Raw genomic sequence first — 24450 nt, 5'->3', positions numbered from 1 at the left:
TGCTGGAGAAGACTCTTACGAGTCCCCTGGACTGCAAGGAGGTCAAATCAGTCCATCCTAAAGGAAATCAACCCTGACTGCTCATTGGAAGGACAGATAATGAAGCTGAAGCTCCAATATTTTGGCCACCTAATGTGAAGAGAAAACTCCCTGGAAAAGACCCTGATGCTGGGAAAGACTGAAGGCAAAAGGAGAAGGGGACGGCAGAGGATGAGATGGCTAGATAGCATCACGGATGCAATGAATATGAACTTGAGCACGCTCCGGGAGAGAGCGCAGGACAGGAAGGCCTGGCGTGCTATGGTCCATGGGGTCACGAAGAGTCGGACACGACTGAACGACTGAACAACAACAACAACAATTTATAAACAGAGGAGACACAGCTCTTTTTAAATTTACACTCTTTATATAAAACTTCTGACCCAATCTATATCTGCAATTAACTTTGTTCTTTTCATTGTATGAAATTCAGAATGTGATCAGAATTAAGACTCACAGTACTAAATGGCAAATTCATAGATATGCTAATTGGGGAGGACTGGGGTTCAAGATTGTACATTGCACAAAGTTTTTATTTTATTTTTACCTGAGAAGAGGCTCTTGTACTGAATTGGAAACATCTCAGTAAGCATGCATTACAAAAGCAAAGCAATCTGTATGTAAGGAAGTTAAAATCTTGAAATATATTGGAGAGTACTTGGTGGCATCTGTTTAGAAGCTCCTCTTTACATCACATTAATAAAGGTATGGCTCTGCATTTTCTCCAGCCATAAACTTCCTCCTCTGTTCAACAACATCTTTGCTTTAAAATATGTCTAACTCTTTAGGGGCTGCTGAATACAAATAATAATTTCATCGGAGAATTTAGGGAGGGAAGGTTGAGCAAACCATATCTCAAATGACCTCCAAGGACTTGATCGTGGAAACGCAACATCAAACATTTGCTTTCTGAAAGTGATAGTTTTCTACTGTTGAAGAGTCCCCAATAACTCTACATTTATAGCACATATTTGCCAACTTAAGCAAACTAGTTTTAAAATATCAACAGAATATCAACAACAAAGATTCCCGAAATGAGACATTTATAAAGCTTTGTTCAAGAACCAGTAGAAGTACACATTTAAGCTATACAAAGGTATGTACATTATTTCCAACATTAAAAGCACTTGTTAAAATGTTTGATAATTTGTATTAATTCCATTGCTGGCTGAATAAACATTTCTATTGCATTGGTATTATTTAACTTCTTTAAGGCCAGTTACAAACTGGTGTGATTCATTTGTAGTTTAATTTAAACTACAGCTTTCATCAAAATGAAAAGATACTATCAGGAAATCTGATAGGAAGTTGAAATCAGTAGCAAAAAATCTGTTGACAATTACAGTAATGCTTAATATATGGAGTAACATAATCTACACGGATTAGCCTATATAAATATTCTGAGTTTCCTACTTAACTTAAATCAATATAGACTATGTCACTCCTCATTTCAGTGGTGTTTGGGTTTGGTTTTTTTTTTACAAAAAACGTGGATGTATTACTACGGAACCCTAACAAAGTAGTGGCAGTCTAAAGCGAGGTAATTTTAAATCCAACTAGCTGATATTGTTTTGCATGTATTACTGAGAAACCATTGTGGACTGTTAAATATTCTCACTGTCATAAAAGAATCCCGATACTTTGTTGCAAAAGTTCCAATACAATACCAACACCAAAGAGACCAGTTTATTCAGCTTGCTTTTACAATGTCACTGAGTTTGTGCTAATAATCTTTGAGTCTTTGAAATCATGGAAGATTCAATGGTGCATTCCCACCTTTTATGTTCCTGATGGCATATCTATAACAACAAACAAACTCCAGATTTGGACTCGCCTCCAATTACTCTGTTGGGATTATTCAGTTCTTGAAAGAGTCCTGTTTCAATAACTTCTTCCTGCCAGGGTATTGGGACAGCACCGGTTGCAAATTTCTTGAAGAATTTCTTGTCTTTGTCATCAAATTCAATTCCCCGAACTTCAGAGAAGTCATCAATGTCTGCAACATCTTTGGCATAGACAACAGATGGGTCTGGCACAAAGGGAGGATCTATAAGGCCTGCCTCCAGCCGATGGAAGTTTATCGACTTGAAGAAAGCATGTTTCCTGGGATCATCATCATTAGTCCTGTAATAAGAATAACAGACTGTCATGCAAGAGAAAGCTAGTTCTGAATTACAAATTTAAATTCAAACATGCACAGATCTTAGGTAAATTCAGTGGTGAGATCAAAGAGAAGTGCACAAAGACATGTTAATTTGATTTCTTCTTTGGTTTTCTAAGAACTAGAGACAGTCTTCTACGTTATGGACACGGTTTTACTCAGACTAAAAAATCCACCCAAAGCATGTTTATTTGGAAGTAGGCCCCTCCCACTGATTGCGTTGTACCAGCAGGAGCAGCTGCTGGTGCAACGGGGATTTAGCTCTTCATAAAGCAGCCCTGAAATGAGCAGAAATGCTAGTTTCTAGATCGAGACAGTTCAGCGCAGTTCCCGTCTGTGAGCTCTGCTGACCTGCCCTATTCTAGAAATTAGTGTTTCCACTCATTTTGGTTTACTTTATGAAGCATTAAATCCCTGTTGTGCAAGTGGTAGCTCCTGCTGGCACATGGGGACCATAGGATACTGCCCATTTGTTTTAATCAGCCATGTTTTGGAAATCTAAGCATCAACATCAGTCTTAACAGTAAACTCAGTATTTAACAGTAAAATAGTATGCTGCACTATTTAACCCAGTGTAAAATTTCCTGTAATATTAATAAAGATTCTGGTGACCATCACTAGGAACTATCTATGTATTATAGAAATTCTTACCCCACTCTTCAAACAATTGCTAGGAGGGTTATAATAGTCAAGATCAGAATACAATAAAATATATTAAACATATAAAAACTCTGAAAGCAGCAGAATCTAAAAGTATTTCTAATGCAAAATATGAGGAGCAAATGGTGTCTATGTATATTTTAAATATCATTCTTTCGGTTCTGTCCTGCCCTTTCTCTATAGAGCTTAGAATAGCAGTTCACAGAGGGTTCCCAAGTACTCCCATACAGGGACATTCACCAAGTTTAAAGGCAGAAATACATTAGACACTGTCAGATCATTCCCTGGTCACCGACAATGTCTAGGACTGCCTGTCTTTCATTTGAATAGTTGAGGAGACATTATGCCATATAAGGCTTTCTCATGATTAGCAGACTGTAAGAGAGACCCATAATAATATTCAGCAGTAGAATTGTCCCTGTTTTTGCCTTTTGGGGGTGCCCTGTGAAAATGTTGTTAACACGAGTGGCTAGAGCTGTCATTCTTCAGGGTCCAGCTCCCCGTTCAGGGTCTCTGGACATGACCTTTCTGAGTGGGATGGTGGTGGATGTATCGTGTATCTGGTATGCATGAGCCAGTGTAGTGTAGTGGCAAGAGCGTTGGACTGGGAGCTGAGAGATCCGGGTTCTAGTCCCCACTCGGCCATGGAAGCTCACTGGGTGACTTTGGGCTAGTCACACACTCTCAGCCCAACCTACCTCACAGGGTTGTTGTTGTGAGGATAAAATGGAGAGGAGGAGGATAATGTAAGCCGCCTTGGGTTCCTTGCAAGAGGAATAAAGGCGGGATATAAATGCAATAATAATAATAATAATAATAATAATAATAATAATAATAATAATAATGAATACAACTGCATGTACATGAATTAGAGTGGCCATAAGCCCTACTTTACAAAGGGAAGACTTCTGTTTGATGGACTGTCGGATTGGACAGTTTAATGGCAACAACTCCAGTTTAATGGCAAAGAACCATAAGGGAGAGCTGCAGAGGCCTTGAAGTTGCCCATCTTCAGTTAGCAAGAACCCGGACAGCAGACTGAGCAGGCACAAAGGTCACCTCATCATCATCTTCCCAACTATGGTGAGATGTATTGTGTTTCTATTTAAATTAATTATTTCTAAATTTGTGTCTATAGATATAAATTAGTGTATATAAACTTTTATGCAAATCGGTATACTCTTCTCTCCTCTTTTTGGGGTCATAGGTTTCCTGTTTTTGGTCACACTCAGGCATTAATGCAGAGTACAGCCTGAGCCCAATCTATTTTTTGTTGTTGCTCAATTGATTATGTAAATTTGTTATTAGTACTGTACGCCACCTAGAATGGCTGGGTAGCTGGTCAGATGGGCGGCTAAAAAATCAAATAAATAATAATAATACATGGAGGTGTCTTCCGTTGTAGATGCAGCTTAAAAATGCATTTTCTTTCATTTGCATCTACTCCTCCCATGGCACACATAGCCGATTCAAGCAGTGTAGATTAGATATAAATCTTGTTTTTGTGAGGCAAACATAATCTTAAACCGCATTAATTTGGCTATGTAGATGAAGTCTCCGGACATCGACAGGTTTCCTTCCTTCCTTCCTTCCTTCCTTTTGTTTTTTACATTCATTAAGCTTATTTGCAGGTGTGATGATGTGAAGGAGTGGAGTTTTTTTTTTAAGTCATCCCAAAAGCAACATTCTGACTTTCGCAGGAGTAAGCCTCTTGGACGAGAATGTGATTTACTTCTGAGTAGACATGTATATCAGTGCATTTTCAGCTAGTTGTTCCTTGAGGCAAAGAAATAAAAAGGACAAAGGAGAGAATCAAGGAAGGCTTGGAAAGATTTCTCACCCTCTCAGGATATCAACAAGTTTCCTTCTTTTTTCCCTTTTTACATTCATCAAGCTTATGCACAGATGTGGTGATGCGAAGGAGTGGAGGTTTTTTTTTTTAAGTCATCCCAAAAGCAATGTGCTGACTTTCTCAGGAGTAATTTGTTAGTTTTATTCTCGGCTTTTATTGTGGCTTTTATCACTATTGTGTTTATGTTTTTATTGCTTTTAATATTTTAACTGTTTTTATGTATTTTATTGCTGTGAGCCACCTTGGAAGGGCTTCTGCCCTGAAAGACAGCTAAGAAATGTTTTAAAAATAAACAAACAAACAAATAAGCTTCATTGCACTTCACTGAACAGGATCATGAGAGAAGCCAGAAGAAGTGTATGTTTGTGTTATTCAGAGATTCATATCTCTGCAGGAATGTATTAACAAACACGATTAAAACAACAAGAACAACCCAATATTGGACAGTAGAGGGTGAAGCCGACAGGAAGGGTTAACTCTTCCCATTGCTGTTGGGTCCACCCTTCATTGGCGCAGCTTTCTGTTTCTCCTCGCAGCACTGAAGCCACTCCTCCTCCTCCTGGATAGCACTACAAGTTTAGGACACACGGAGACCCAAAACGCAGGGAAGTTGCAGTAAGTGGAAACTCCATCACAAAAGCACTTTGCAAAAATGCAGTTCTTATGGCAAGAGAACACAGAACTGAATAGACTGGGGGTAACATCATGTGTTATGCCTGTATGTGAGATGCAGTAGCATCACAGTAAATTCCCTGTGTAGATTGGGCACTACCATTTCACACTTCGTTGATGTTGTGGTATATCTGGATAGGGGTGAATGCTCCTTCCTTGTTCTCCTCGACCTCTCAGCGGCTTTTGATACCGTTGACCACGGTATCCTCCTGGACCACCTGGAGGGGTTGGGCATTGGAGACACCATATTGCGGTGGTTCCGGTCCTTCCTCTCCGGCAGGTACCAGAGGGTAGCACTGGGAGAGGAGGTTTCGGACCCGTGGCCACTCATTTGTGGGGTGACACAGGGTTCCATCCTCTCCCTGATGCTATTTAACATCTATGTGAAGCCGCTGGGGGCTATCATCAGGAGGTTTGGGGTGCAGTGTCATCAATATGCGGATGACACGCAGCTCTACCTCTCGTTCAAATCTTCACCAAGGTAGGCCATAGAATCCCTGTCCAAATGTCTGGAGATGGTGAGTGGCTGGATGGGGAGGAATAAGCTGAAGCTGAACCCTGACAAGACCGAGGTACTTTTGGTGGGAGACAAGAGGAAGCTGGGGGATGCTGACCTGGTGTTGAATGGGGTACGGCTACCCTTGAAAGACCAGGTCCACAGCCTGGGGGTCATTTTGGACTCCCAGCTGTCCATGGAGGCTCAAGTGTCAGCTCTGAGCCGGACAGTGCTGTACCAACTCCATCTGATACGGCGGCTGCGTCCCTTCCTTCCCGACCATCTGCTCCCATCAGTAGTACATGCCCTGGTCTCCTCTCGTTTAGACTACTGTAATGCGCTCTACGTGGGGTTACCCTTGAAGATGGTTCGGAAGCTGCAGCTGGTACAGAATGCGGCAGCTCGCCTGATTAAAGGCCGCTGCTGGCGAGATCACATCACTCCAGTGCTGAAGGAGCTGCACTGGCTACCAGTTGTTTTCTGGGCCAAATTCAAGCTGTTGGTTTTTACCTTTAAAACCCTATATGGTTCTGCCCCAGCCTATCTTAAGGAGCGCCTCCAGCAACACCAGACAGGCCACTTAACAAGGTCATCCTCGGATGGCCTTCTCTCTGTCCCATCAGCCAGGACAGCTAGACTGGTGGGGACGAGGGAGAGGGCCTTTTCTGTGGTGGCCCCCACTCTGTGGAACTCCCTCCCTAGGGAACTCCGCCATGCCCCCTCTTTAATGAGCTTCTGCTGTGCATTAAAAACGTGGTTGTTCAGGCAGGCATTTGGGGTGGGTTAGGGTATTTTAGAAAATGCTTTTATTGTAGAATTTTATTGTTTTAAACTGTTTTATTATATGCTGTACATCACCCAGAGTGGCTGGGTGACCAGCCCGATGGGCGATTAATAAATTTAATAAATAAAAAATTAAAATAAAATCTTGAACTTGATGGTATATTGTGAGGCTATATTTTTCTAAGATTTTTTTTTTACCAATGAACAAACACTGGAGGATAGGCAGCTGCAGTGTTAATGAACCCAGCATACAATAGAAGAGAAGACTGGGCAGTCTTCCCCAACCTGGTGCCCTCCAGGTCTGCTGGACTGTAGCTCCCATCATTACCAGCCAGTTTGACCATGGCCAACCTGCAGGACACAAGCCTGGGGAACACTGGTGTAATCAGTGCTGTTTCCAGGTTTTTGAAGGCAAGACACTGTGGGCAAGACACCCTCGGTGGCCCCTCATCTGTGAGTCTACCTTCTTACCACCATCATCACCAGTTGTGGTAGCACCTCATCCTCTTTCTCATTGCTTGCTTGAGAGGCAGAGAGCCAGTGAGCAAGTAGGAAATGGCATTCCTGCTCCTCCTTCTCACCACCACCATTGTCTAGGCCAAAGCAAGAGACAGGTGAACAAGCAGGTTGCAGTGGTGAAGAGGAGGAGCAACTCTAGGGGGCTCTTGTCAGGTGTCCCCTGCTTGGGTGTTGGCCCTTGGCAGGCGCCCAACCATGCCTATCCTTGATGCCAGCCCAGGGTGTTGTGTGGTGTGTGTGTGGTGGGGGAGGGGGGTGTTGCTCAGGCAGTGATCTTTAGTGTTGTTACAAATGTGTCTCTGTTTTAATCTGGGAAATGTTGCGGAGCATGCATACAACCTCAGAGATGTAGCCACAGGCCAGGAATAAAACGAGAGACCAGAAAATGTGTGAGCTATTCCACAGACACTATTTCTAGTTGGCAGGAAACATGATCACTAATGTCTGGAGAAACTAGGAAGAAAACAAAACTTTTCGTCCTTGCCTCCCTTGATGCACGGGCTGTAACTTGGACTTCAGTCAGAGATGCATGAAATTCTCTCAGAACAAGTGGAAGGGAGTAGAATTGCCTCGGCTTTCAGGGTTTTCGCCATCTGCATTTCCACAAAAACAATCCTTTATTATTTAAAGACAGATCAAACATTACACAATACACCCCAAAGCATGCAGTGCTACACTAATGTTAAAGAACATTATTTTATCTGGCCACAATTCTGTAAAATAAGGTTAAAGTAAGAAAGAGTACAAATTTCAGTCACAGGTTTCTGTCCATGTGATAAAAGCATCAATGCTCAGATCTGATGCAAGTGTAGGGCTAGCTCCTTTAATTGCTTGTGCCATACATACTTCACAGACCCTCTAGTTTGGACACCCCACTCAACTCCTATTTGCTGCTTCCCTCTGAGTTCAGTGCCAGCAGGCTGTGGTAGGGAATAAAATTTTGAATAAAACTGAATAGCCATCGCCTACTCCCTGTTTCGTGACATTTTAGCACCACCTCCAGGCCTTTTCATGAATGTACAAAAGTCAGCAGAGGCCACGGAGTCCTTATAAGTTGCAAACAGTATAGGAGTATGGCCATAGTTTTTTTAAAAAAATATTGACTGTGAGACTTGAGTGTCACTGATGAAGCTCTGTTGATGCGGTTTAAGCCTGCTTGAGAATTCACAGACACATTTACATAAACAGAGTTCATGATCAGGATACCACCTAGTCTTCCATGAGATACAACTTCCCTGAGAACCAAGGCATAGTGGGAGGCTGCAACCCCTGGGCATCTCTACACCAGCCTAAAATCCTGCATTTAAAATGGGGCTTTCTGCTTCCGTTTTAAATGCAGGATCACAATGACTCCCTTTTTCATTTGCTTCCTTTCCCCCCTCCTCTTTTCCTCTCTGAATCCCCGTATCTGAGCCTTGCATTATCTTTCATTGATTTCGCTCCTCTTCTTGCTGCTTTTACTCTTTTCACAGAGGAAACCGAAGTGGAACGCAACGGGGTAATTTGCATTATCTGCAATCTATTTAAAAACAGAACAAAGGGCATTTAGTGCAGGAGATGCCTTGAATGATCACGGCATCATGTAAAGAGCCCAGAGCCCACAAACGTCTATGAAGGAGCAATCTCAATGACAGGTTAAAAGCTCAGTGTGAAGAAAGCCCCTGCCTCCCAGAGTAAACATCACAGCAGTGGGAAGACCAGCCTAGGCCCCATACATTGACCAGAGAAGGAACAGCTTCAGGGAGCTTGTTTTTCCCTTCTCTGTCAGAAAGAACACCTATAAGAACTTTGAAACTAAGAACTGGTACCTGAGTTTTGCTCCCCCCACCCCCAATCCCTTTCCTTTCTCCCTCTGAATCCCTTTTCTTTTTCATGGAACTTGGCTGTTACAACTGACCAGATTAATAAGCAAACTTATTCATGCCTCTATCCAGTAAACATGAATATTGATGCACATTAGCTCATTTTAAAAAGGGATCCAAAAATATTTTTGTCTCTCTCTTCTCTCTACCCCTGCCACAGTATTTTCACATTTCCTTCTGTTATCATTTTAGAAGAATGACGTTATGGGAGTACCATCTACTGGAACCTTCCTGAAAGTGTGGCTTCTTGGATCAAGTGGAAGTTAGTCACACTTAGTCACACTAAACATGTCTAATGTATATTTAGGCAGAAAAAAGTCCTACAACTCCCAGGATTCCCTAGCCAGCCAGAATTGCGCCCTTATCCCCATTAATGTAATGACTAAAAATAGGACTAAAGCGTGACTAACGTTCTCTGGATCCAACCTTTAACTTGTGAGTAGTCTAATATGCCATATCCCATTCGCCATGAGATGCTCCAGTTTAGCAGCAGAAGTATGATATCCAGCATAATGCATTTCTCACATTTGTACATGCACCTCCTGTAATATAAAGTGCTCAAAATGGTACATATGATGTTATCCTATTTTTACCCTCACAACAACCCTATGAGGTAGGTTAGGCTGAAGGAGAGTGACTTGCCCAAGGCCACGTAGAGAGCTCCTTGGCTGAGCACCCTCACAACAACCCTATGAGGTAGGTTAGGCTGAAGGAGAGTGACTTGCCCAAGGCCACGTAGAGAGCTCCTTGGCCGAGCACAGATTTTAACCGAGTGATCCCAAGCCTAATCTCGACAGTTGACTTGCTGTACCATTGGCGAGTCACCCCACATCATTGGCTATGCTGCCTAGGGCCACCACGGCATTATACTATACTCTCTCTGAATGCCTAAGGCCAGCCTTCCCTAACCTGGTGCCCTCCAGATGTTTTGGTCTTCAACTCCCATCGGGCCCAGCTGGCATGGTCAATGTTCAAGAATGCTGGGAGTTGTAGCCCAAAACAACTGGAAGGCACCAGGTTGGAGAAGGCAGCCTAAGATCAGCCAGCCCTTCTTGGGTTCTAGCAGCCCTATTTAATACCAAACGCAAAATGTCACACAGAACTCGGCCCCCTGCAGCCACTGGGGAGCAGCAAAGAAATGTGCAAGGGAAGTACAAGAATAAAATCCAAGAGATAGTGACCCGCGTTCCAACATAACAACAATTCCTGGGTTGTTTAACCACTAAGCAACCCAAAGTTCTTGGTTCGGCTCCCTCCCTCCCGCTGAGCGTGGGGGAAGGGTTAAACAACCTAGGAATTGTCATTAGGTGCCAGCTGGTTCAGTGTGAAATTGGATGAGATGTACACCGGGCCTTATGTGACTTGCAGGCTGTCTATTAAAGAACAGGACTTTAAAGGGAGCCTACAACAGCATAGCTGCGAATAGAAGACTCCAATAGAAAAATGGACAAATAGAATAATTTATAGATTCTGATGGACTAATATTTGAGGACATGTTAGGTAAAAGCATTAAAATCCTGACAGATAGGTAGGTATTCATGTTCTAGCTTCCCAGCAACACAACTTTCCCCAGCCTGGTGTCCTACAGATGTGTTGGAGTGTCCTACAGATGTGTTGGATTGCAACTCCCATAATTCCCAGCCAGAGGATGGCCAATGGCCAATATCTAATCAAGATATTCTAGCAGGTGTCGCTTTTACTGCTGTTTTTATTGCTTTTGACATTAGATGGTTCCTATTAACGTTCTTATTTATTTGTATAGTTTCTGCCAAGATAAGACCTACTCTGTAACTCCTATACAATTTTGTAGACAGTTAATACAATGTTTGTTATATGGCATTTATTACAATAATGATTATTTTATTTATTTATTTAAGAATTTTCTTACCCGCTTTTCATTATAAAATAATCCCAAAGTGGGATACAAGCAATAAAGCACACTAAAATAAGACAGCATTGACAAATACACACACACACACAATCAGGGGAGAACAGTAACAGATAAATAACAATTTACACAATGCAGCAAAAGAAAAGAAGAGAGAAATTCAGTCAAAAGCCTGAGTAAACAAATAGGCCATTCTGGTATGCCTACTAGATGTTTGCCATTTTGGTTTGCCTACTAGATCAATATTTTCATTTAATATGTTCATTCATCTTAGGGTGCAATCCTATTCATGTTTAGACAGAAAAAGTCCTACAGGTCCCAGCATGCCCCAGCCAGTCATGCTGGTTGGGGCATGCTGGGAGTTGTAGGACTTGTTTCTGTCTAAACATGCATAGGTTTGTGCCCTTAATCTTAGATTCCTTGCTCTATATGTAAAAACCTTCCCCCCCCCCCCCCGCAAGCCTTTGGCTTAGTTTTCTTCCTCACCTCTACAGAATCTTTCTACATGAGGCATTTATTGTGCACTAGGACCGCGGTGGCTTAGTGGTTAAGACGCTGAACTGCAGACTGGAAGGTTGGCAGGTCAGCAGTTTGAGACCCGAGTGCTGCGTGACGGAGTGAGCTCCCGTCTTCAGTCCCAGCTTCTGCCAACCTAGCAGTTCGAAAGCAAGAAATTGCAAGTAGATAAATAGGCACCGCCTTGGCGGGAAGGGTAGCAGCGTTCCGTGCACCTCGGTGTTCAGTCATGCCGGCCACATGACCACGGAAGCGTCTTCGGACAGCGCTGGCTCTTCAGCTTAGAAATGGGGATGAGCACCGCACCCTAGAGTCGGACACGACTGGTTGGGGACACCTTTACCTTTTTAGTGATTCCTTAGTCATGGAAGTTTGCGGGTGCTTTACACGACGTTATCATCCTCAGGACCTCTCCCATCCTTTGCAACCATTTTAGCAGGCCTTTTTTCTAACGAGGAAAGTCTAGTCTAGTTGTGAATGGTGGCATGAAACCCTAGTGTATTTGTGCAGTTCTGCTACACCACAGCACCACCTAGTGCTTGTATAGTGGAACATATAGAAAGACCGAGAAAGAAACCCCTGGAAAAAAACATGTGTAAAGGAGCCAATCTTAATCCCACAAAGAATCTAGAAGCAAAAAGCCTTGGTAAAGTGGCAGGTAAAAGGCCGCTAAGCTGAAGTATGTGTCACTGTATTCTTCCCCTGTTAGCCATTACCTCTGTCATTTTTCCTCTCTTGCTGTTGTCTCCCCTTCTGTTAAAATTTAGGTTCCAACTCCCTTGGTACAGGGTGCTTTTGCTTATGTCACTCTGTACAGTGTCATTTACACTGATGAAACAACAATAACACCTAATATGTATTTTCTTATTGTTTCATGGGCAACTACTTTGAGTCAAATTTATTTCCGGGAACATCCCTTTCTGTATGAGAGTGGGGCCCCCACCCAATTTTTTAGTGGTGCTAGATTGGTATATGTTGGGACCGGGGCCTTCTCAACAGCGGCCCCAACAATGCAGAATGCTCTCCCTTGGGAGGTGTGTTGGGGCCTCAAAACTGGCTCTTACCTGTAACTGACAAATACTTAACTGTTTCATCTAGCCTTTGATAAACTGTTGCTGAATGATTTAATTTTAGTTTATTTTCTTGTTTTTCTTGTTTTTTATTTATATCCGTAATAGATTTATATACCGCTGAACATATTTAAAAATACCTCTAAGTGGTTGTTCTTAGTTGTTGTATTGTGTTTTTATATTGTAAACCGCTTTGTAAATTAATATATAAATATTGTAAAACAAATAAACTAAGTTCTTTTTGGATGAACCTATTAACACTAGTTTCCATTTTCTACATGTGTCATGTCCACTTCTTTCCTAGAAGGGAGAAAGGAAAATTGACTTGTCTAGATGTTTTCCTGTTATCTCTGCTTCAAGAGCTATTTCTCTTTGCATGGCAATAGTAAAACAGATAGTTATACAAAAACCATGAGGGCGCAAAAAATAGTTATAAGAAAAACACATGGGTTGGACCAAGGAGCTGAAATAGTTAATCCCTTGTGACCCTGGCTCTTTTGATGCTGGTTCTTGATCACAAACAGAACATTTTTAAAGGGTCAGGTGTGCAAAGTAAAGCTGCCTATGAGAAGCTTTAACTTATGCAACAGGTACTTAAACAGATAACCTAAGGTCTCAACGACCTTAGCAGAATCTTTAGCTAATCTTTATGTAGCAATGAGCTGTTCTTGAACAATATGTCTAGCATAGACAAGCTTTCTGCTACCTCCAGTACACTATAGATAGAAATATTAAGAGCAGGGAGAAAGCTAACAACTTTATATGTTGTGGCAATTGTAAAAGAAGCAGAAGAAGATAGGCAGACAAACATGCCATTTATAGATTCTAATATGTACATTTCAAATGGGTTGGATCCAGACTTAATCATATTTAAAAGCAGATCCACTGAAATAAATGGAACATAATAATGACTAAATTAAGTTCCATTGATTTCAGTGGGTCTGCTTAAAGTATGACTAAGTCAGGATCCAACCAATACTTCCAGGTACTTCCTAAAGTAGATAAGAGAAGACTAGAGATCTATGCTTTGGATTAATATATTTTCTTTGTGTTTTTATGCCTGCAATTCTTTGTGCGTTATTCTGTCTCTGTAGCTCCACCCATTCGCTTTTGAGACACTCAAGGCATTTCTACACCAGTCTAAAATCTAGGGATGTCAGAGAATTCCACCACGGATCTCGGTGAGGCCGAATGCCAGTGCATTCGGCCCCCCGAACTCCGTGGCAGAACGGCCTGCCACCCCCCGCCCCCCCGCGGATCCCCCCCGGGACGAGACTTACCTGGGGCGGATCTTCCGGGCGGTGGCTGCGGCGGCAGCAGCGGCTGGTCTTCCAACCGGCTGCTGCCGCTGCCACCATTTGCAGTCTTGTAAAAAAAAAAAAAAAACCCCGACGTGATAGGCTACGTAAAGATTTACGTAGCCTATCATGGCTGGGTTAAAAAAAAAAGGCGTGATAGGCTACGTAAAGATTTACGTAGCCTATCATGGCTGAGTTTAAAACAAAAAACCTTATTTTTGGCCGTCTTACTCTACATAAATATTTACGTAGACTATGACGGCGAAAATAAAGGGGAACGCAAATAGTGTAGCGGGCGCTATTTGCATCCCTTTTTGATTTGCCGTTTTAGCCTGTGTAAATATTTACGTAGGTTAAAACGGTGAATCAAAAAGGGACGCAAATAGCGCCCGCTACGCTATTTGCGTTCCCCTTTATTTTCGCCGTCATAGTCTACGTAAATATTTATGTAGACTAAGACAGCCAAAAATAAGGAACGCAAATGGCGGCGGCCGTAGCCACCACCATTTGCATACGTGATCCCCCCCCCCCCGAGCCCTCTGCGGCCGGAAATCTGGCTTCGGACGGCTCTGGCCTGGCTGGGCCTGGCCGGCTGCGCTGCGGAGCTGCCGCGGAGCACAGCCGGCCGTGGAGGATTCCAGGGGGGAGGAACGGATCGCCTCTCCCCCCCGTCAAGGATTCCGGGGGGAGAGACAGAACGCCTCCCCCCCCCCATCAATATAATCCGCGGAAAGGTAAGTGACTTTCGTACATCCCTACTAAAATCCTGCATTTAAAACGGGGCTTTCTGCTTCCATTTTAAATGCAGGATCACCACTGACTCCATTTACATGCTCCCCCTCCCATTTCTGAGCCTTCCATTATCTTTCATTGATTTCGCTCCTCTTCTTGCTGCTTTAAGTCTTTTCACAGATGAAACTGAAGCATAACACAACCGGGGTAATTTAATAGCTCATTATCTGCAATCTATTTAAAAACGGAACAAAGGGCATTTAGTGCAGGAGGGTCACAGCAGGGTCACTGCATCATGTAAAGAGCCTGCAAACGTCCGTGAAGGAGCAATCTCAATCGCAGGATAAAAGCTCCGTGTGATGAAGTGCTCAGATAACCATTTTATTGCTACATGGCAGAGGGGGCTGAGGCAGGGAGTGGAAGCCTCTCTGTAATCTTACAGAAGTATCACAACTAGCAAAGAATGCTAAAACAGCAGATTTGAGAATATCAACAGCAGCATGAAAAACATCTGCACAAATAATAGTTGTGAGGCAATTCTCGGATCCCTCAGAGGTTAATATAACATTCGGCACGGTGGAGCAGGATGGTACAGGATCAAGAACTGGGAGGCATTAAGCACTCCTTTGCTCTTTTGCAGACTTATTGAGGAATTGGAACAACGGTTTCCCCATGTAAAATATAAGGTGGGGTTGAAAAACAGGTTATAAAACACAAACAGAAAGGTGCAAAGATACAAAACACAGTATTTTCTGGGTAGGTTGTTCTTTTTACTTTGGAACGCTTTCCCTTTGGAGGCGTGTTTGGCCTTCTCATTCAGATGAATGGTAAAGGCAGCCATCCTTTTCCTTCAGGCTTTTTATGAGTTTGTTATTCCAGCTCCCTGATCTTGTGCTTTTTCTGTCTTTAAAGATCTGGTTATAGTTTATTCATTGCCACTCTTGACCTTTTGCTGTAGCTTGTATTTTCATATTTCACTGCATGTTTTCTATTTTCCAGCTTATTATTTATTTAGGGTTGGATCCAGATTTAAGTGTGAGCAACAGTATTGGTGGAAATGGATTCCTCCACCCCCTCACTCCCAAGGCAGCCTCTCCAGCTCTCTGAAAATGCTACACAGAGAGTCAGGAGACCCTGCTGAATGGGATGAGTTGCGGTGCCGGGGCAGGGAGGAAGGTTCCCCAAAAATCAAAGGAGGGACCTTCCGGAAGCAGAACCCTTCTCTAGTGGGAGAAATATCCTGGACCCAACTCTTATTTATTTATTTAACAATATTTATGAATCACATAAAGAAATTAAAGAAATTTCTAAGAGATGTACAAAAACAAGTCTTCACATAGAGGGCAAGGTTATTTTCCTGGTTAGTTTAACCTTCTATCTACTGCTTCAGGAATCTTTTGGAGAAGAAGTGGCAAATTTTTTATTTTTTTTTACTTTTACCTTACCTTGCTTGTGTACTGCTTGACATTCATTATCTGTAGGTTTCATTTAGATGAGAGAGTATTGTCCCATTGGTCACAGAGAATTAGGCATGATTATTAGATAACAACACCTCTGATTGGATCAACTATTTTTTCTGTGCAAGACGCTGCCAGTTTTCAAGCCTCAAAAGTCTCTTTTGTCTATTTATTTAAATATTTATAGACCTCCCCCACCCCAGTACTCAAAGCTGTTGAGAACTACAATAATAATAAAAATCACAACAACAAAGAGGAGCAATTGAAACTAAACTGACACTGATGAACTCCAACCAAAAGTTAACCAAAAACAAAAATTACGGGAAGAAGGGGGACAATTTCGGCAACATGTGAAAACCATTACCACATAGAGTAACAGTTTGATTGCTCCTTAAAGCCAGCACTGACTTTTCTCACCTTGTTCTAGGGCAGGGAAGGATCTTAGGGCCATCCAGATGTTTTTGGACTGAGGGCTTCTTCACATGGAGCTTTTATCCTGCTATTGAGATTGGTTACTCACGGATGTTTGTGGGCCCTTTAGATGACGTCGTCAACCTCCAGGGTGTCTCCTGCACTAAATGACCTTTATTCCATTTTTTTTTAAAGATTGGAGATAATGAGCTATCAAATTAGAGTGTTTGAGTTCCGCTTGAGTTCCCTCCGTGACAAAGGAAAAGCCATCTAGTGGCTGTGTAATGAAACATATGAAAGACTCAGATAAGGGGGGAAAGGGGAGAGGAAGTGCATGTAAAGGGAGTCCGTTGTGATCCTGCATTTAAAATGGAAGCAGAAAGCCCTCTTTTAAATGCAGGATTTTAGGCTGGTGTAGAAATGCTCTGAAACTCCCATCTTCTCTCACCTTTGGCTATGCTGGCTATAGCTGAAGGAAGTTGCAGTCCAACAACATCTAGAGGGCCCCAAGTTGCCCACCCCTGTCCTAGGAGGATGAGGAGGAAGCTTAGTTTACACAGTACTCTTAAATGTGCATCTCAAAAGTCAAACTCATAGCTGTACTGGATTCCCCCGTACAATTTACAAACTGATCCTATGACTGTTTACTGAGACCCAAGCAAATGTGAACAGGATAGTTATGTTTACTTGTAAGTAGCTCTTCTTACTCCCAATTAGGATGGAAGATGTTCAGTGTAACCCTCAACATGTTTACTCAGAAGTAACGCTCGTTCACCCCAATAGGATTCACGCCCCAGTAGCGGTGCTTAGGACTGCAGTTATCACACCTGAACACAGTATGATGTAACTGTGAGTAAATATAGATAGAGACGGAGGGACCCGGGGCTTGTGATTAGGCTGGCAACGTAGCTGAAGTGACTACAGTATTTATAGCATATATTTGTATATATCCATGCTTCTATGGTATGTGGCCTGAAAAAGCAAAACTTGCATGCTTGTCTTCGCTTTAATTGACAGAATGGGAGCAAGAAAAGTTGCCTAACTTATTTGTATCTCAAGTAAAATGCATAGCTGTCATGGAGTACTAGAACTGGTTGTTTCCTCATAGAGTGAAAGGGGGAAAATCAAATCCTACAGACATATTAGAATTCCTGACTGAATTGGGATATACATAGTGCCATATCATTCTCCCTTCCTCCAAAACCCGTCCCCAAACCCACTTTTTCTGCAGGACAGTTGGCTTATCCGCTGTAACCAAGGTTCAAATACATATGAAGGCATGTGACGGCATTTGCCAGAACTTTCCCTGTCATTATTCTATGATTCTAACCCTTGCCTGTCCCTTGGTTTTGTGTTGTATTTTGCAAGGAGCCTACAAGCTGAAGCACAGCCTTTGCTGTTGGGCAATTATCTAATGCAACCTGTGCACAGACAGTTACGCCAATTTTCTTCCCCCTGCTGGACTCCTTCAAAATGCCCTAGAGGCCAGGAGATGGTTGTCCCCTATTTTCACAATAAAGGCCAGTTTCCCCATTTCTAGCTTTGAGGGAATAAAAAAAAATACGGTAACAGTCAGTGGGTTGTATCCAGTGCTGCCCATCAGCCAGCAGAATGGAAACTGCTGGTTGAACAGATTTCTCCTTCCTGCTGTATACCTTCCTGCTCCTCCTTCCCCCCCACAGTGTGTGTGAGAGACAGAGGGAGGGTGTGTACTCGTGTGTGAGAGAGAGGAAGGCAGTGTGTGTCTGTGCGAATGAGAGGGAGGGAGGGAAGGTCTGCAGACTTTTGCAGTGGCCCCACACCTTTGGAACAAGCTGCCATCTGAGGACTGCCATGCTCCATCACTGCAGACTTTTGAGAAGGCCTTAAAAACCTATTATTTTACCTTAGCCTTCTTGTGATATGATTGCTATTGTTGCTGTTACTGCTGTTAACATTGTCGCTGGTTTTAATGTTGGCTTTTATTGTTGTTTTTATTGTTTTTATGTTTTTATCACTTTTAATATTTTAACTGTTTTTATGTATTTTATTGCTGTAAGCCGCCTTGGGAGGGCTTCTTCCCTGAAAGGTGGCCAAGAAATATTTTAATCAAATAAATAAATAAAAGATGTGTGCATGTGAGGGGGGGGGAGGCAGTGTGTGTGCGCGCGTGTGCATGCATGTATGTGTGAGAGAGACAGAGACAGACAGAGAGGGGAGGGAGGGAGTGTGTGTGTGAATGAGAGAGACAGGGAGGCATTGTGTGTCTGTCTGTGTGTATGAGGGAGGGAGGGAGGGAGGGAGGGCATATGAGAGGTGTGGGAGGAAGTGTGTGTGTGTGTGTGTGAGGGGGGAGGGAGGAAGTGTGTGTGTGAATGAGAGAGACAGGGAGGCATTGTGTGTCTGTCTGTGTGTATGAGGGAGGGAGGGAGGGAGGGAGAGCATATGAGAGGTGTGGGAGGAAGTGTGTGTGTGTGTGTGTGTGAGGGGGGAGGGAGGGAGTGTGTGTGTGAATGAGAGAGACAGGGAGGCATTGTGTGTCTGTCTGTGTGTATGAGGGAGGGAGGGCATATGAGAGGTGTGGGAGGAAGTGTGTGTGTGTGTGTGTGTGTGTGTGTGAGGGGGGGGAGGGAGGGAGTGTGTGTGTGTGTGTGTGTGAGGGGGGGGGAGGGAGTGAGTGTGTGTGTGTGTGTGTGTGAATGAGAGAGACAGGGAGGCATTGTGTGTCTGTCTGTGTGTATGAGGGAGGGAGGGAGGGAGGGAGTGCATATGAGAGGTGTGGGAGGAAGTGTGTGTGTGTGTGTGAGAGAGAGAGAGAGAGAGAGAGAGAGAGAGGCAGTGTGTCTATCTGTGTGTATGAGGGAGAGAGGGAAGGTGTGTGTGCATGTGAGGGGGTAGTAGGGACCGTGTGTGTGTGTGTGTGTGTGTGTGTGTGACAGAGACAGAGATAGAGAGGGAGGGAGGGAGGGAGGGAGGGAGGGAGGGAGGGAAGGTGTGTGCATGTGAGAGAGAGGGGGCAGGAGGGAGGGAGGGTGTGTGTGTGTGTGTGCACATGTGAGGGAGAGGGAGGGGAGGCAGGGACTGTGTGTGTGAGAAAGAGAGGAGGAGGCAGTGTGTGTTTGTCTGTGTGTATGAGGGAGGGAGGGAAGGTGTATGTGCATGTGAGGGGGTGTGTGAGGGGGTGTGTGTATGTGTGTGTGTGTGTGTGTGTGTGTGAGAGAGAGAGAGAGAGAGAGAGAGAGAGAGAGGAGGAGGGAGAGGGAGAGAGAGAGAGGCACTAGTTGATAAATGTGATCAATGGCTTGGTGTGATCACAACCCCTCCCCCTCCAAGTTGACAAATACAACATCTGTTGTTTTCAGAAACCAGATCACTCCATTTGAAGGCATCCTCTCTTTGAAGGGCTGTCCAGTCCAAGTCCTGCTTAAAGAAGAAGAACCCTATGAAGGGAGCTTGAAGTTGCCCGGTGTCAACAGTTGGCACCTGGACAGCAGACGGAGCAGGCACACAGCTCACCTGCCCACAGTCTTTTCCACTCTCGTCAGATGTATTGTATTTCTATTTAAATTATAGTAATTGTTTCTAAATTTGCATCTATACCTATACATTTGCACATTTTATAAAAATCTGTCTCCTCTTTTGTCCTCTTTTTGGGTGATGTGTAAGTGGCCACAGGAGATAACCTGGACAGCACAAGGAACACAGTGTCACTGTTTGCTATATCATGGGGCAGATTTCAAATGTAGTAAGATATGCCTACCATGCAGCAATCACAGACAAAAGCGAAGCTGCAGAATATTCTATGATACTTCAAGATTCATGTATCTAATCAGGGTTTATTTATTCTCCAGTTACTGCTTCAGCAGATGCACCTCCTCATTTAAAAACAAAACAAAAAAGAGGTTCCACTAGGATGGCCTTGGGAAACAAAAAGAAAGATGGGATCTAAAATAATTTGAAATGGCTCAGGAATCTCTGCATTCCACCAGCCAGGAACAGGAAGGCGCAGCTGTGCTGCTCAGCCTCATTAAAAAAGCTAAGCATAAGGCAAACGTCACTTAAAAATGCATTAATTAACTATTACACCCTCCGGAAAGGATAATGTTTATGGAAAATCTCCTCTTCCTCCCATTCTTTAAAGGTTACAGAGCCACAAAAACCATTGGAGATGAGCTTGTTCAGGTTTCTAAAAGAAAGCATGTCAGCCCTGAGAAAATATCCCTGCACTTAGTCTGTGGCAACGTGTCACTACACAACTAAAGCCAAGTCTCCTGATTTCAATCCAGTTTAAGTAGTGGAGGCTGGTGGCTCCTATGTTAGTGGGGAAGTAAATCCGCTCTGAGTTTCAGTCAGAACCAGTCAGAACTCTAAAAGAGCTATCCAAGGTGCAAAAAACCTGTCCCTAAAATGGGTTCAGCACCTTGGATAGCTCCTTTAGAGTTCTGATTGAAACCCAGAGTGAATTCACCGTCCCACTGACATAGGACCCACCAGCCTCCACTGAATTTAAGGAAACATTTCAGGCATTTTCACGCATGAAGCTTAAGGATGCAATCCTATGGGGTCCCTGGAAGGTCATCCAAGGGGCCGTTAGATATTGTGCAAATTGCAGAACTCCCAGTCTGAGGGCAGAGAGGAGATCCACAGTCAGAGGAGATCCATCTCGGAGGCCTCCTCATCGCAGTGGCGGAGACCTCTGCTGCTGTCACCCCTCTGCTGTTAGGGTTCTGATTTTGGCAGGGAGGAAAAGGCAGGAAAAGCCCCCACACACATCTTCTGCCTTGGCTGGGGCAAGCCCAGTGGGACTTGGATGTGGCAGTTCCTCCACAATGGACCCTCCCCACCCGGCCGCCGTAGGATTGGTCTGTAAATCAGTCTACAGTGAGAATAGATAATGTCAATTGGGTAGAATGCATGCTCAGTTTAAGCAGGTTCTCTTTTGCTTTCTAGACTGTATGAACAGTGTTTTGATTTATGGCTTGATTTAAAATATTTTTATACTGCTCTTCATCAAGATCAGATTTCAGGGCAATGTAAAATAAAACAGTCTGAATATCATAATAAGAGGCAGCAAATAAAACTGCAAAAATGTAGAGTTACTATAAACAATTTTAAATGCCTACATCAATAAAAGTGGTTTAGGATGTAAACCTATGCATGTTTAGACAAAAAAGTCCTACAACTCCCAGCATTCCCCAGCCAGCCATGTTTTACCTGGCATCAGAAGGCTTGTAAAGTAGGTACCACGTGTGCCTCCTTGAGGGGTGGGTATTCCAAAACTAGGGTGGCACCACTGAAAAAGCCCCCTCCTGATCATACTTCTGATAAGGAAGGTACTTGGAGCAGGGCCTCAGCAAACGATCTTAAGACCTGAAGACACGGTCAGACTGATATGAGAAGAGGCATTCCTCCAGATATCTGGGTTCTGTTTTGAAGGTGAACACTAGCACCTTGAGTCTGACTCAGAAGTGAATAGGCAGCCAGTGCAATTGTACCAGGCTGTACCAGTTAAACCTGGCTGTACCAGTTAAATTCTGGTAGCTAAATTCTGTCCTAGCTGAAGCCTATCAGTCATCTTTAAGAGCAGACCCATGTATAGCACATTACAATAGGCCTACTGGAAGGTTCGCAGAGCATGGATCATTATGGTCAAGCTCTCCCTGTACCCAAGGAGATGTGCCCAAATAGCATGAGAGATATTAGAAGCTCTCTAGTATAACCCATCTTAGAAAACTCTATAGGACCATTGTACTTCACTTTCATTAATACCTGCTTCCCAAACGATCTTCTGGTTTCTTTGCCAAGAACCATTTACAGATATCTTTCGATGGCTCATCAAAATTAGCATGCTCAAACTTCACCTCATCTTCTATGGTTCTTCTTTTTACTTCATCTTTATTGACCTTCTCTTTGAAATCCTTGAACGGAGTTCGACCGGCAACCATCTCATAAATACTGCATCCCATAGCAAACCAGTCCACAGGGTAGGAGTAACTCTGTTCCTTTAGGATTTCAGGAGCCATGTATCCATTAGTTCCAGCCTGTGATAATCAAACAGATAGCTTTAACAAATGGTAATGCTAATAAGTAATGTCTTCAAACAGGAACAAGTAGATTCCTTGGATGAATCACATAGAACTGGATTTAGTTTTTGGTCTTGAAAACTATGTCTTTCACAATAATTTTTGCAAATTAAACTGAAAAATATGGGGAATCTATTTCCTCTCAATCTTGCTGATTAGAAGACATAATAAATTTATACTATTAGGAGAATCTGCAGAAATTTGTTCATTTAACATGTTCTTATAAGATATTCCCTAATCAGACATTAATGAGTTGCTGAGATGCTTAAATACTACTCTGAGATCCTTCGAGGAAGGATGGTAATGCAATACAAGTGAAACAAGCAAATCTATAATAATAACAGAGGTTGACCAGGTTCATACAACACACTAACCCACACTCAGTGGTTGAGCGTGGGTTGTTGTCGAACCAAGGTTTGTTTGTGTTGTCTGAACATTTTCCACAGGGTGGTTTGTTAACAATGCAGCATGGCTTATATTGCTCGAACAAGCCATCTTGAGAACCCATGGTTTGGTGTTGGATTCTGGGTGGTTAATAAGCCACACTGCATGGTTAACAAGCCACCCTGTGGAAAAAGTCCTTGGTTCAGACAACATGCTAACCCACAGTTCAACAAACAAGCCACGGTTCAACAACAACGCACACTCAACCACTCAGTGTGGGTTAGTTTGTTGTGTGAACACTCTGTTCTGTGTCTGCCTGTCTGTCTGTCTGACAGCACCAAGACCATGAAACCTAGACTTCTGAATCTTTATATACATACCAAGGGGACTCTGGGGGTATGCACCTGAGGGCTACTTTGTTTTTGTTTTTGAACACATTAATTTTAAACAATTTGAATGTGTCCATGTGGTTGAAGGCTGCAGTAATCTCTTCCGCCACTTGGAGTAGACTTCCACAACCAGCACATAGCTTTCTAGTCCATACATTTTGAAGGCAGGGGTGATTAGCAGGCCAAGGGACAGAGTTATATGCCTGCCTCCCCTCAGTAGAACGGAGTGGACAGACCCTGCCCTTCGGGGGCTATAGGGGTGGACCATGGCAAGTACTGTGTCTAGGGGTGCCAGTAGGCATAACTTTACTCAGACAAGGCAGGCACAATGTGTCCAATTCTGACAGCTATGTAAGTTTATTTGAAAGCTTCATGTTATTAATCTAAGGGCTATTTTAACCTGTACAAAGCCAGGTCTGTTTGCTAGTAATAAATAAATGGAGCAAAAGCTTGGAAGACTTAAAGTTTTCTCTTAGTGTACACAGTATCTTGGTGCAAAGTATCATTTGCACTTCTTCGTGATATCTGGATCTGTGCCTGGAATGCCATAGGATGAAAGCAAAGAAGTGAACCTGCATATGTGTTTTTAATTGTTAAATACATGGGACTAAGGATGGGTTACTCTCAAAACTCATTTATTTTCCTTGGTCTTCTCCTGAGTCATGCTTTTTCAGGACTGCTGATGGTTCTGACTGCAATTGTTTTTGGTTTTAGTATTTTGGGGGTGGGATGGCTGTTCTATTATCATTCTGATGTTTATTGTTGAATTGTTTTTATCTTACAAGCTGACTTGAGGGAGTTTTGCATCCTAAAAGGCAGCCTAAAGTATTTTGAACAAATAGGGTTGGATCGAGACTTAGGGCTTCTTCACACTGAGCTTTTATCCTGCTACTGAGATTGGTTACTTACAGAAGTTTGCAGGTCCTTTAGATGATTCGTCAACTTCCAAGGCATCTCCTGCACTAAATGACCTTTATTCCATTTTTTTAAAGCTCAGAGATAATGAGCTATGAAATTACAGCACTTGAGTTCTGCCTGAGTTCTCTCATGAAAAGAGGAAAACTCACAATAAGAGGAGCTAGACCACAGCAGCTGTATAATGAATCATATGGAAGACTCAGATAAGGGGGAAAAGGAGGGGGGAAACGGGGGTGTGGGGGAGGAAGAGTGTGTAAAGGGAGTCTGTCGTGATCCTGCAT

The 24450-nt window shown here is 43.2% G+C and overlaps 1 protein-coding gene across 1 annotated transcript in view; it reads right to left on the bottom strand.

The window, feature by feature from the left end:
- Window positions 1-391: 391 nt before the first annotated feature.
- Window positions 392-24450, bottom strand: part of GRK7 (G protein-coupled receptor kinase 7) — a 69446-nt gene continuing 45387 nt past the window's right edge. The window contains exons 3-4 of the mRNA XM_084847208.1: window positions 22165-22436; window positions 392-2163 (exon numbers count right to left, since the gene is read on the bottom strand). Of these exons, the coding sequence (XP_084703334.1) occupies window positions 1839-2163; window positions 22165-22436 (597 nt within the window). The 3' untranslated portion in view covers window positions 392-1838. The remainder of the gene's footprint in view (window positions 2164-22164; window positions 22437-24450) is intronic.

Source organism: Heloderma suspectum, chromosome 3, assembly GCF_057233095.1.
Source record: "Heloderma suspectum isolate Gila_16-S chromosome 3, 16-S_ref, whole genome shotgun sequence".
In the NCBI taxonomy this organism is placed as follows: domain Eukaryota; kingdom Metazoa; phylum Chordata; class Lepidosauria; order Squamata; family Helodermatidae; genus Heloderma; species Heloderma suspectum.
This window is presented reverse-complemented; position numbering and strand designations above follow the sequence as displayed.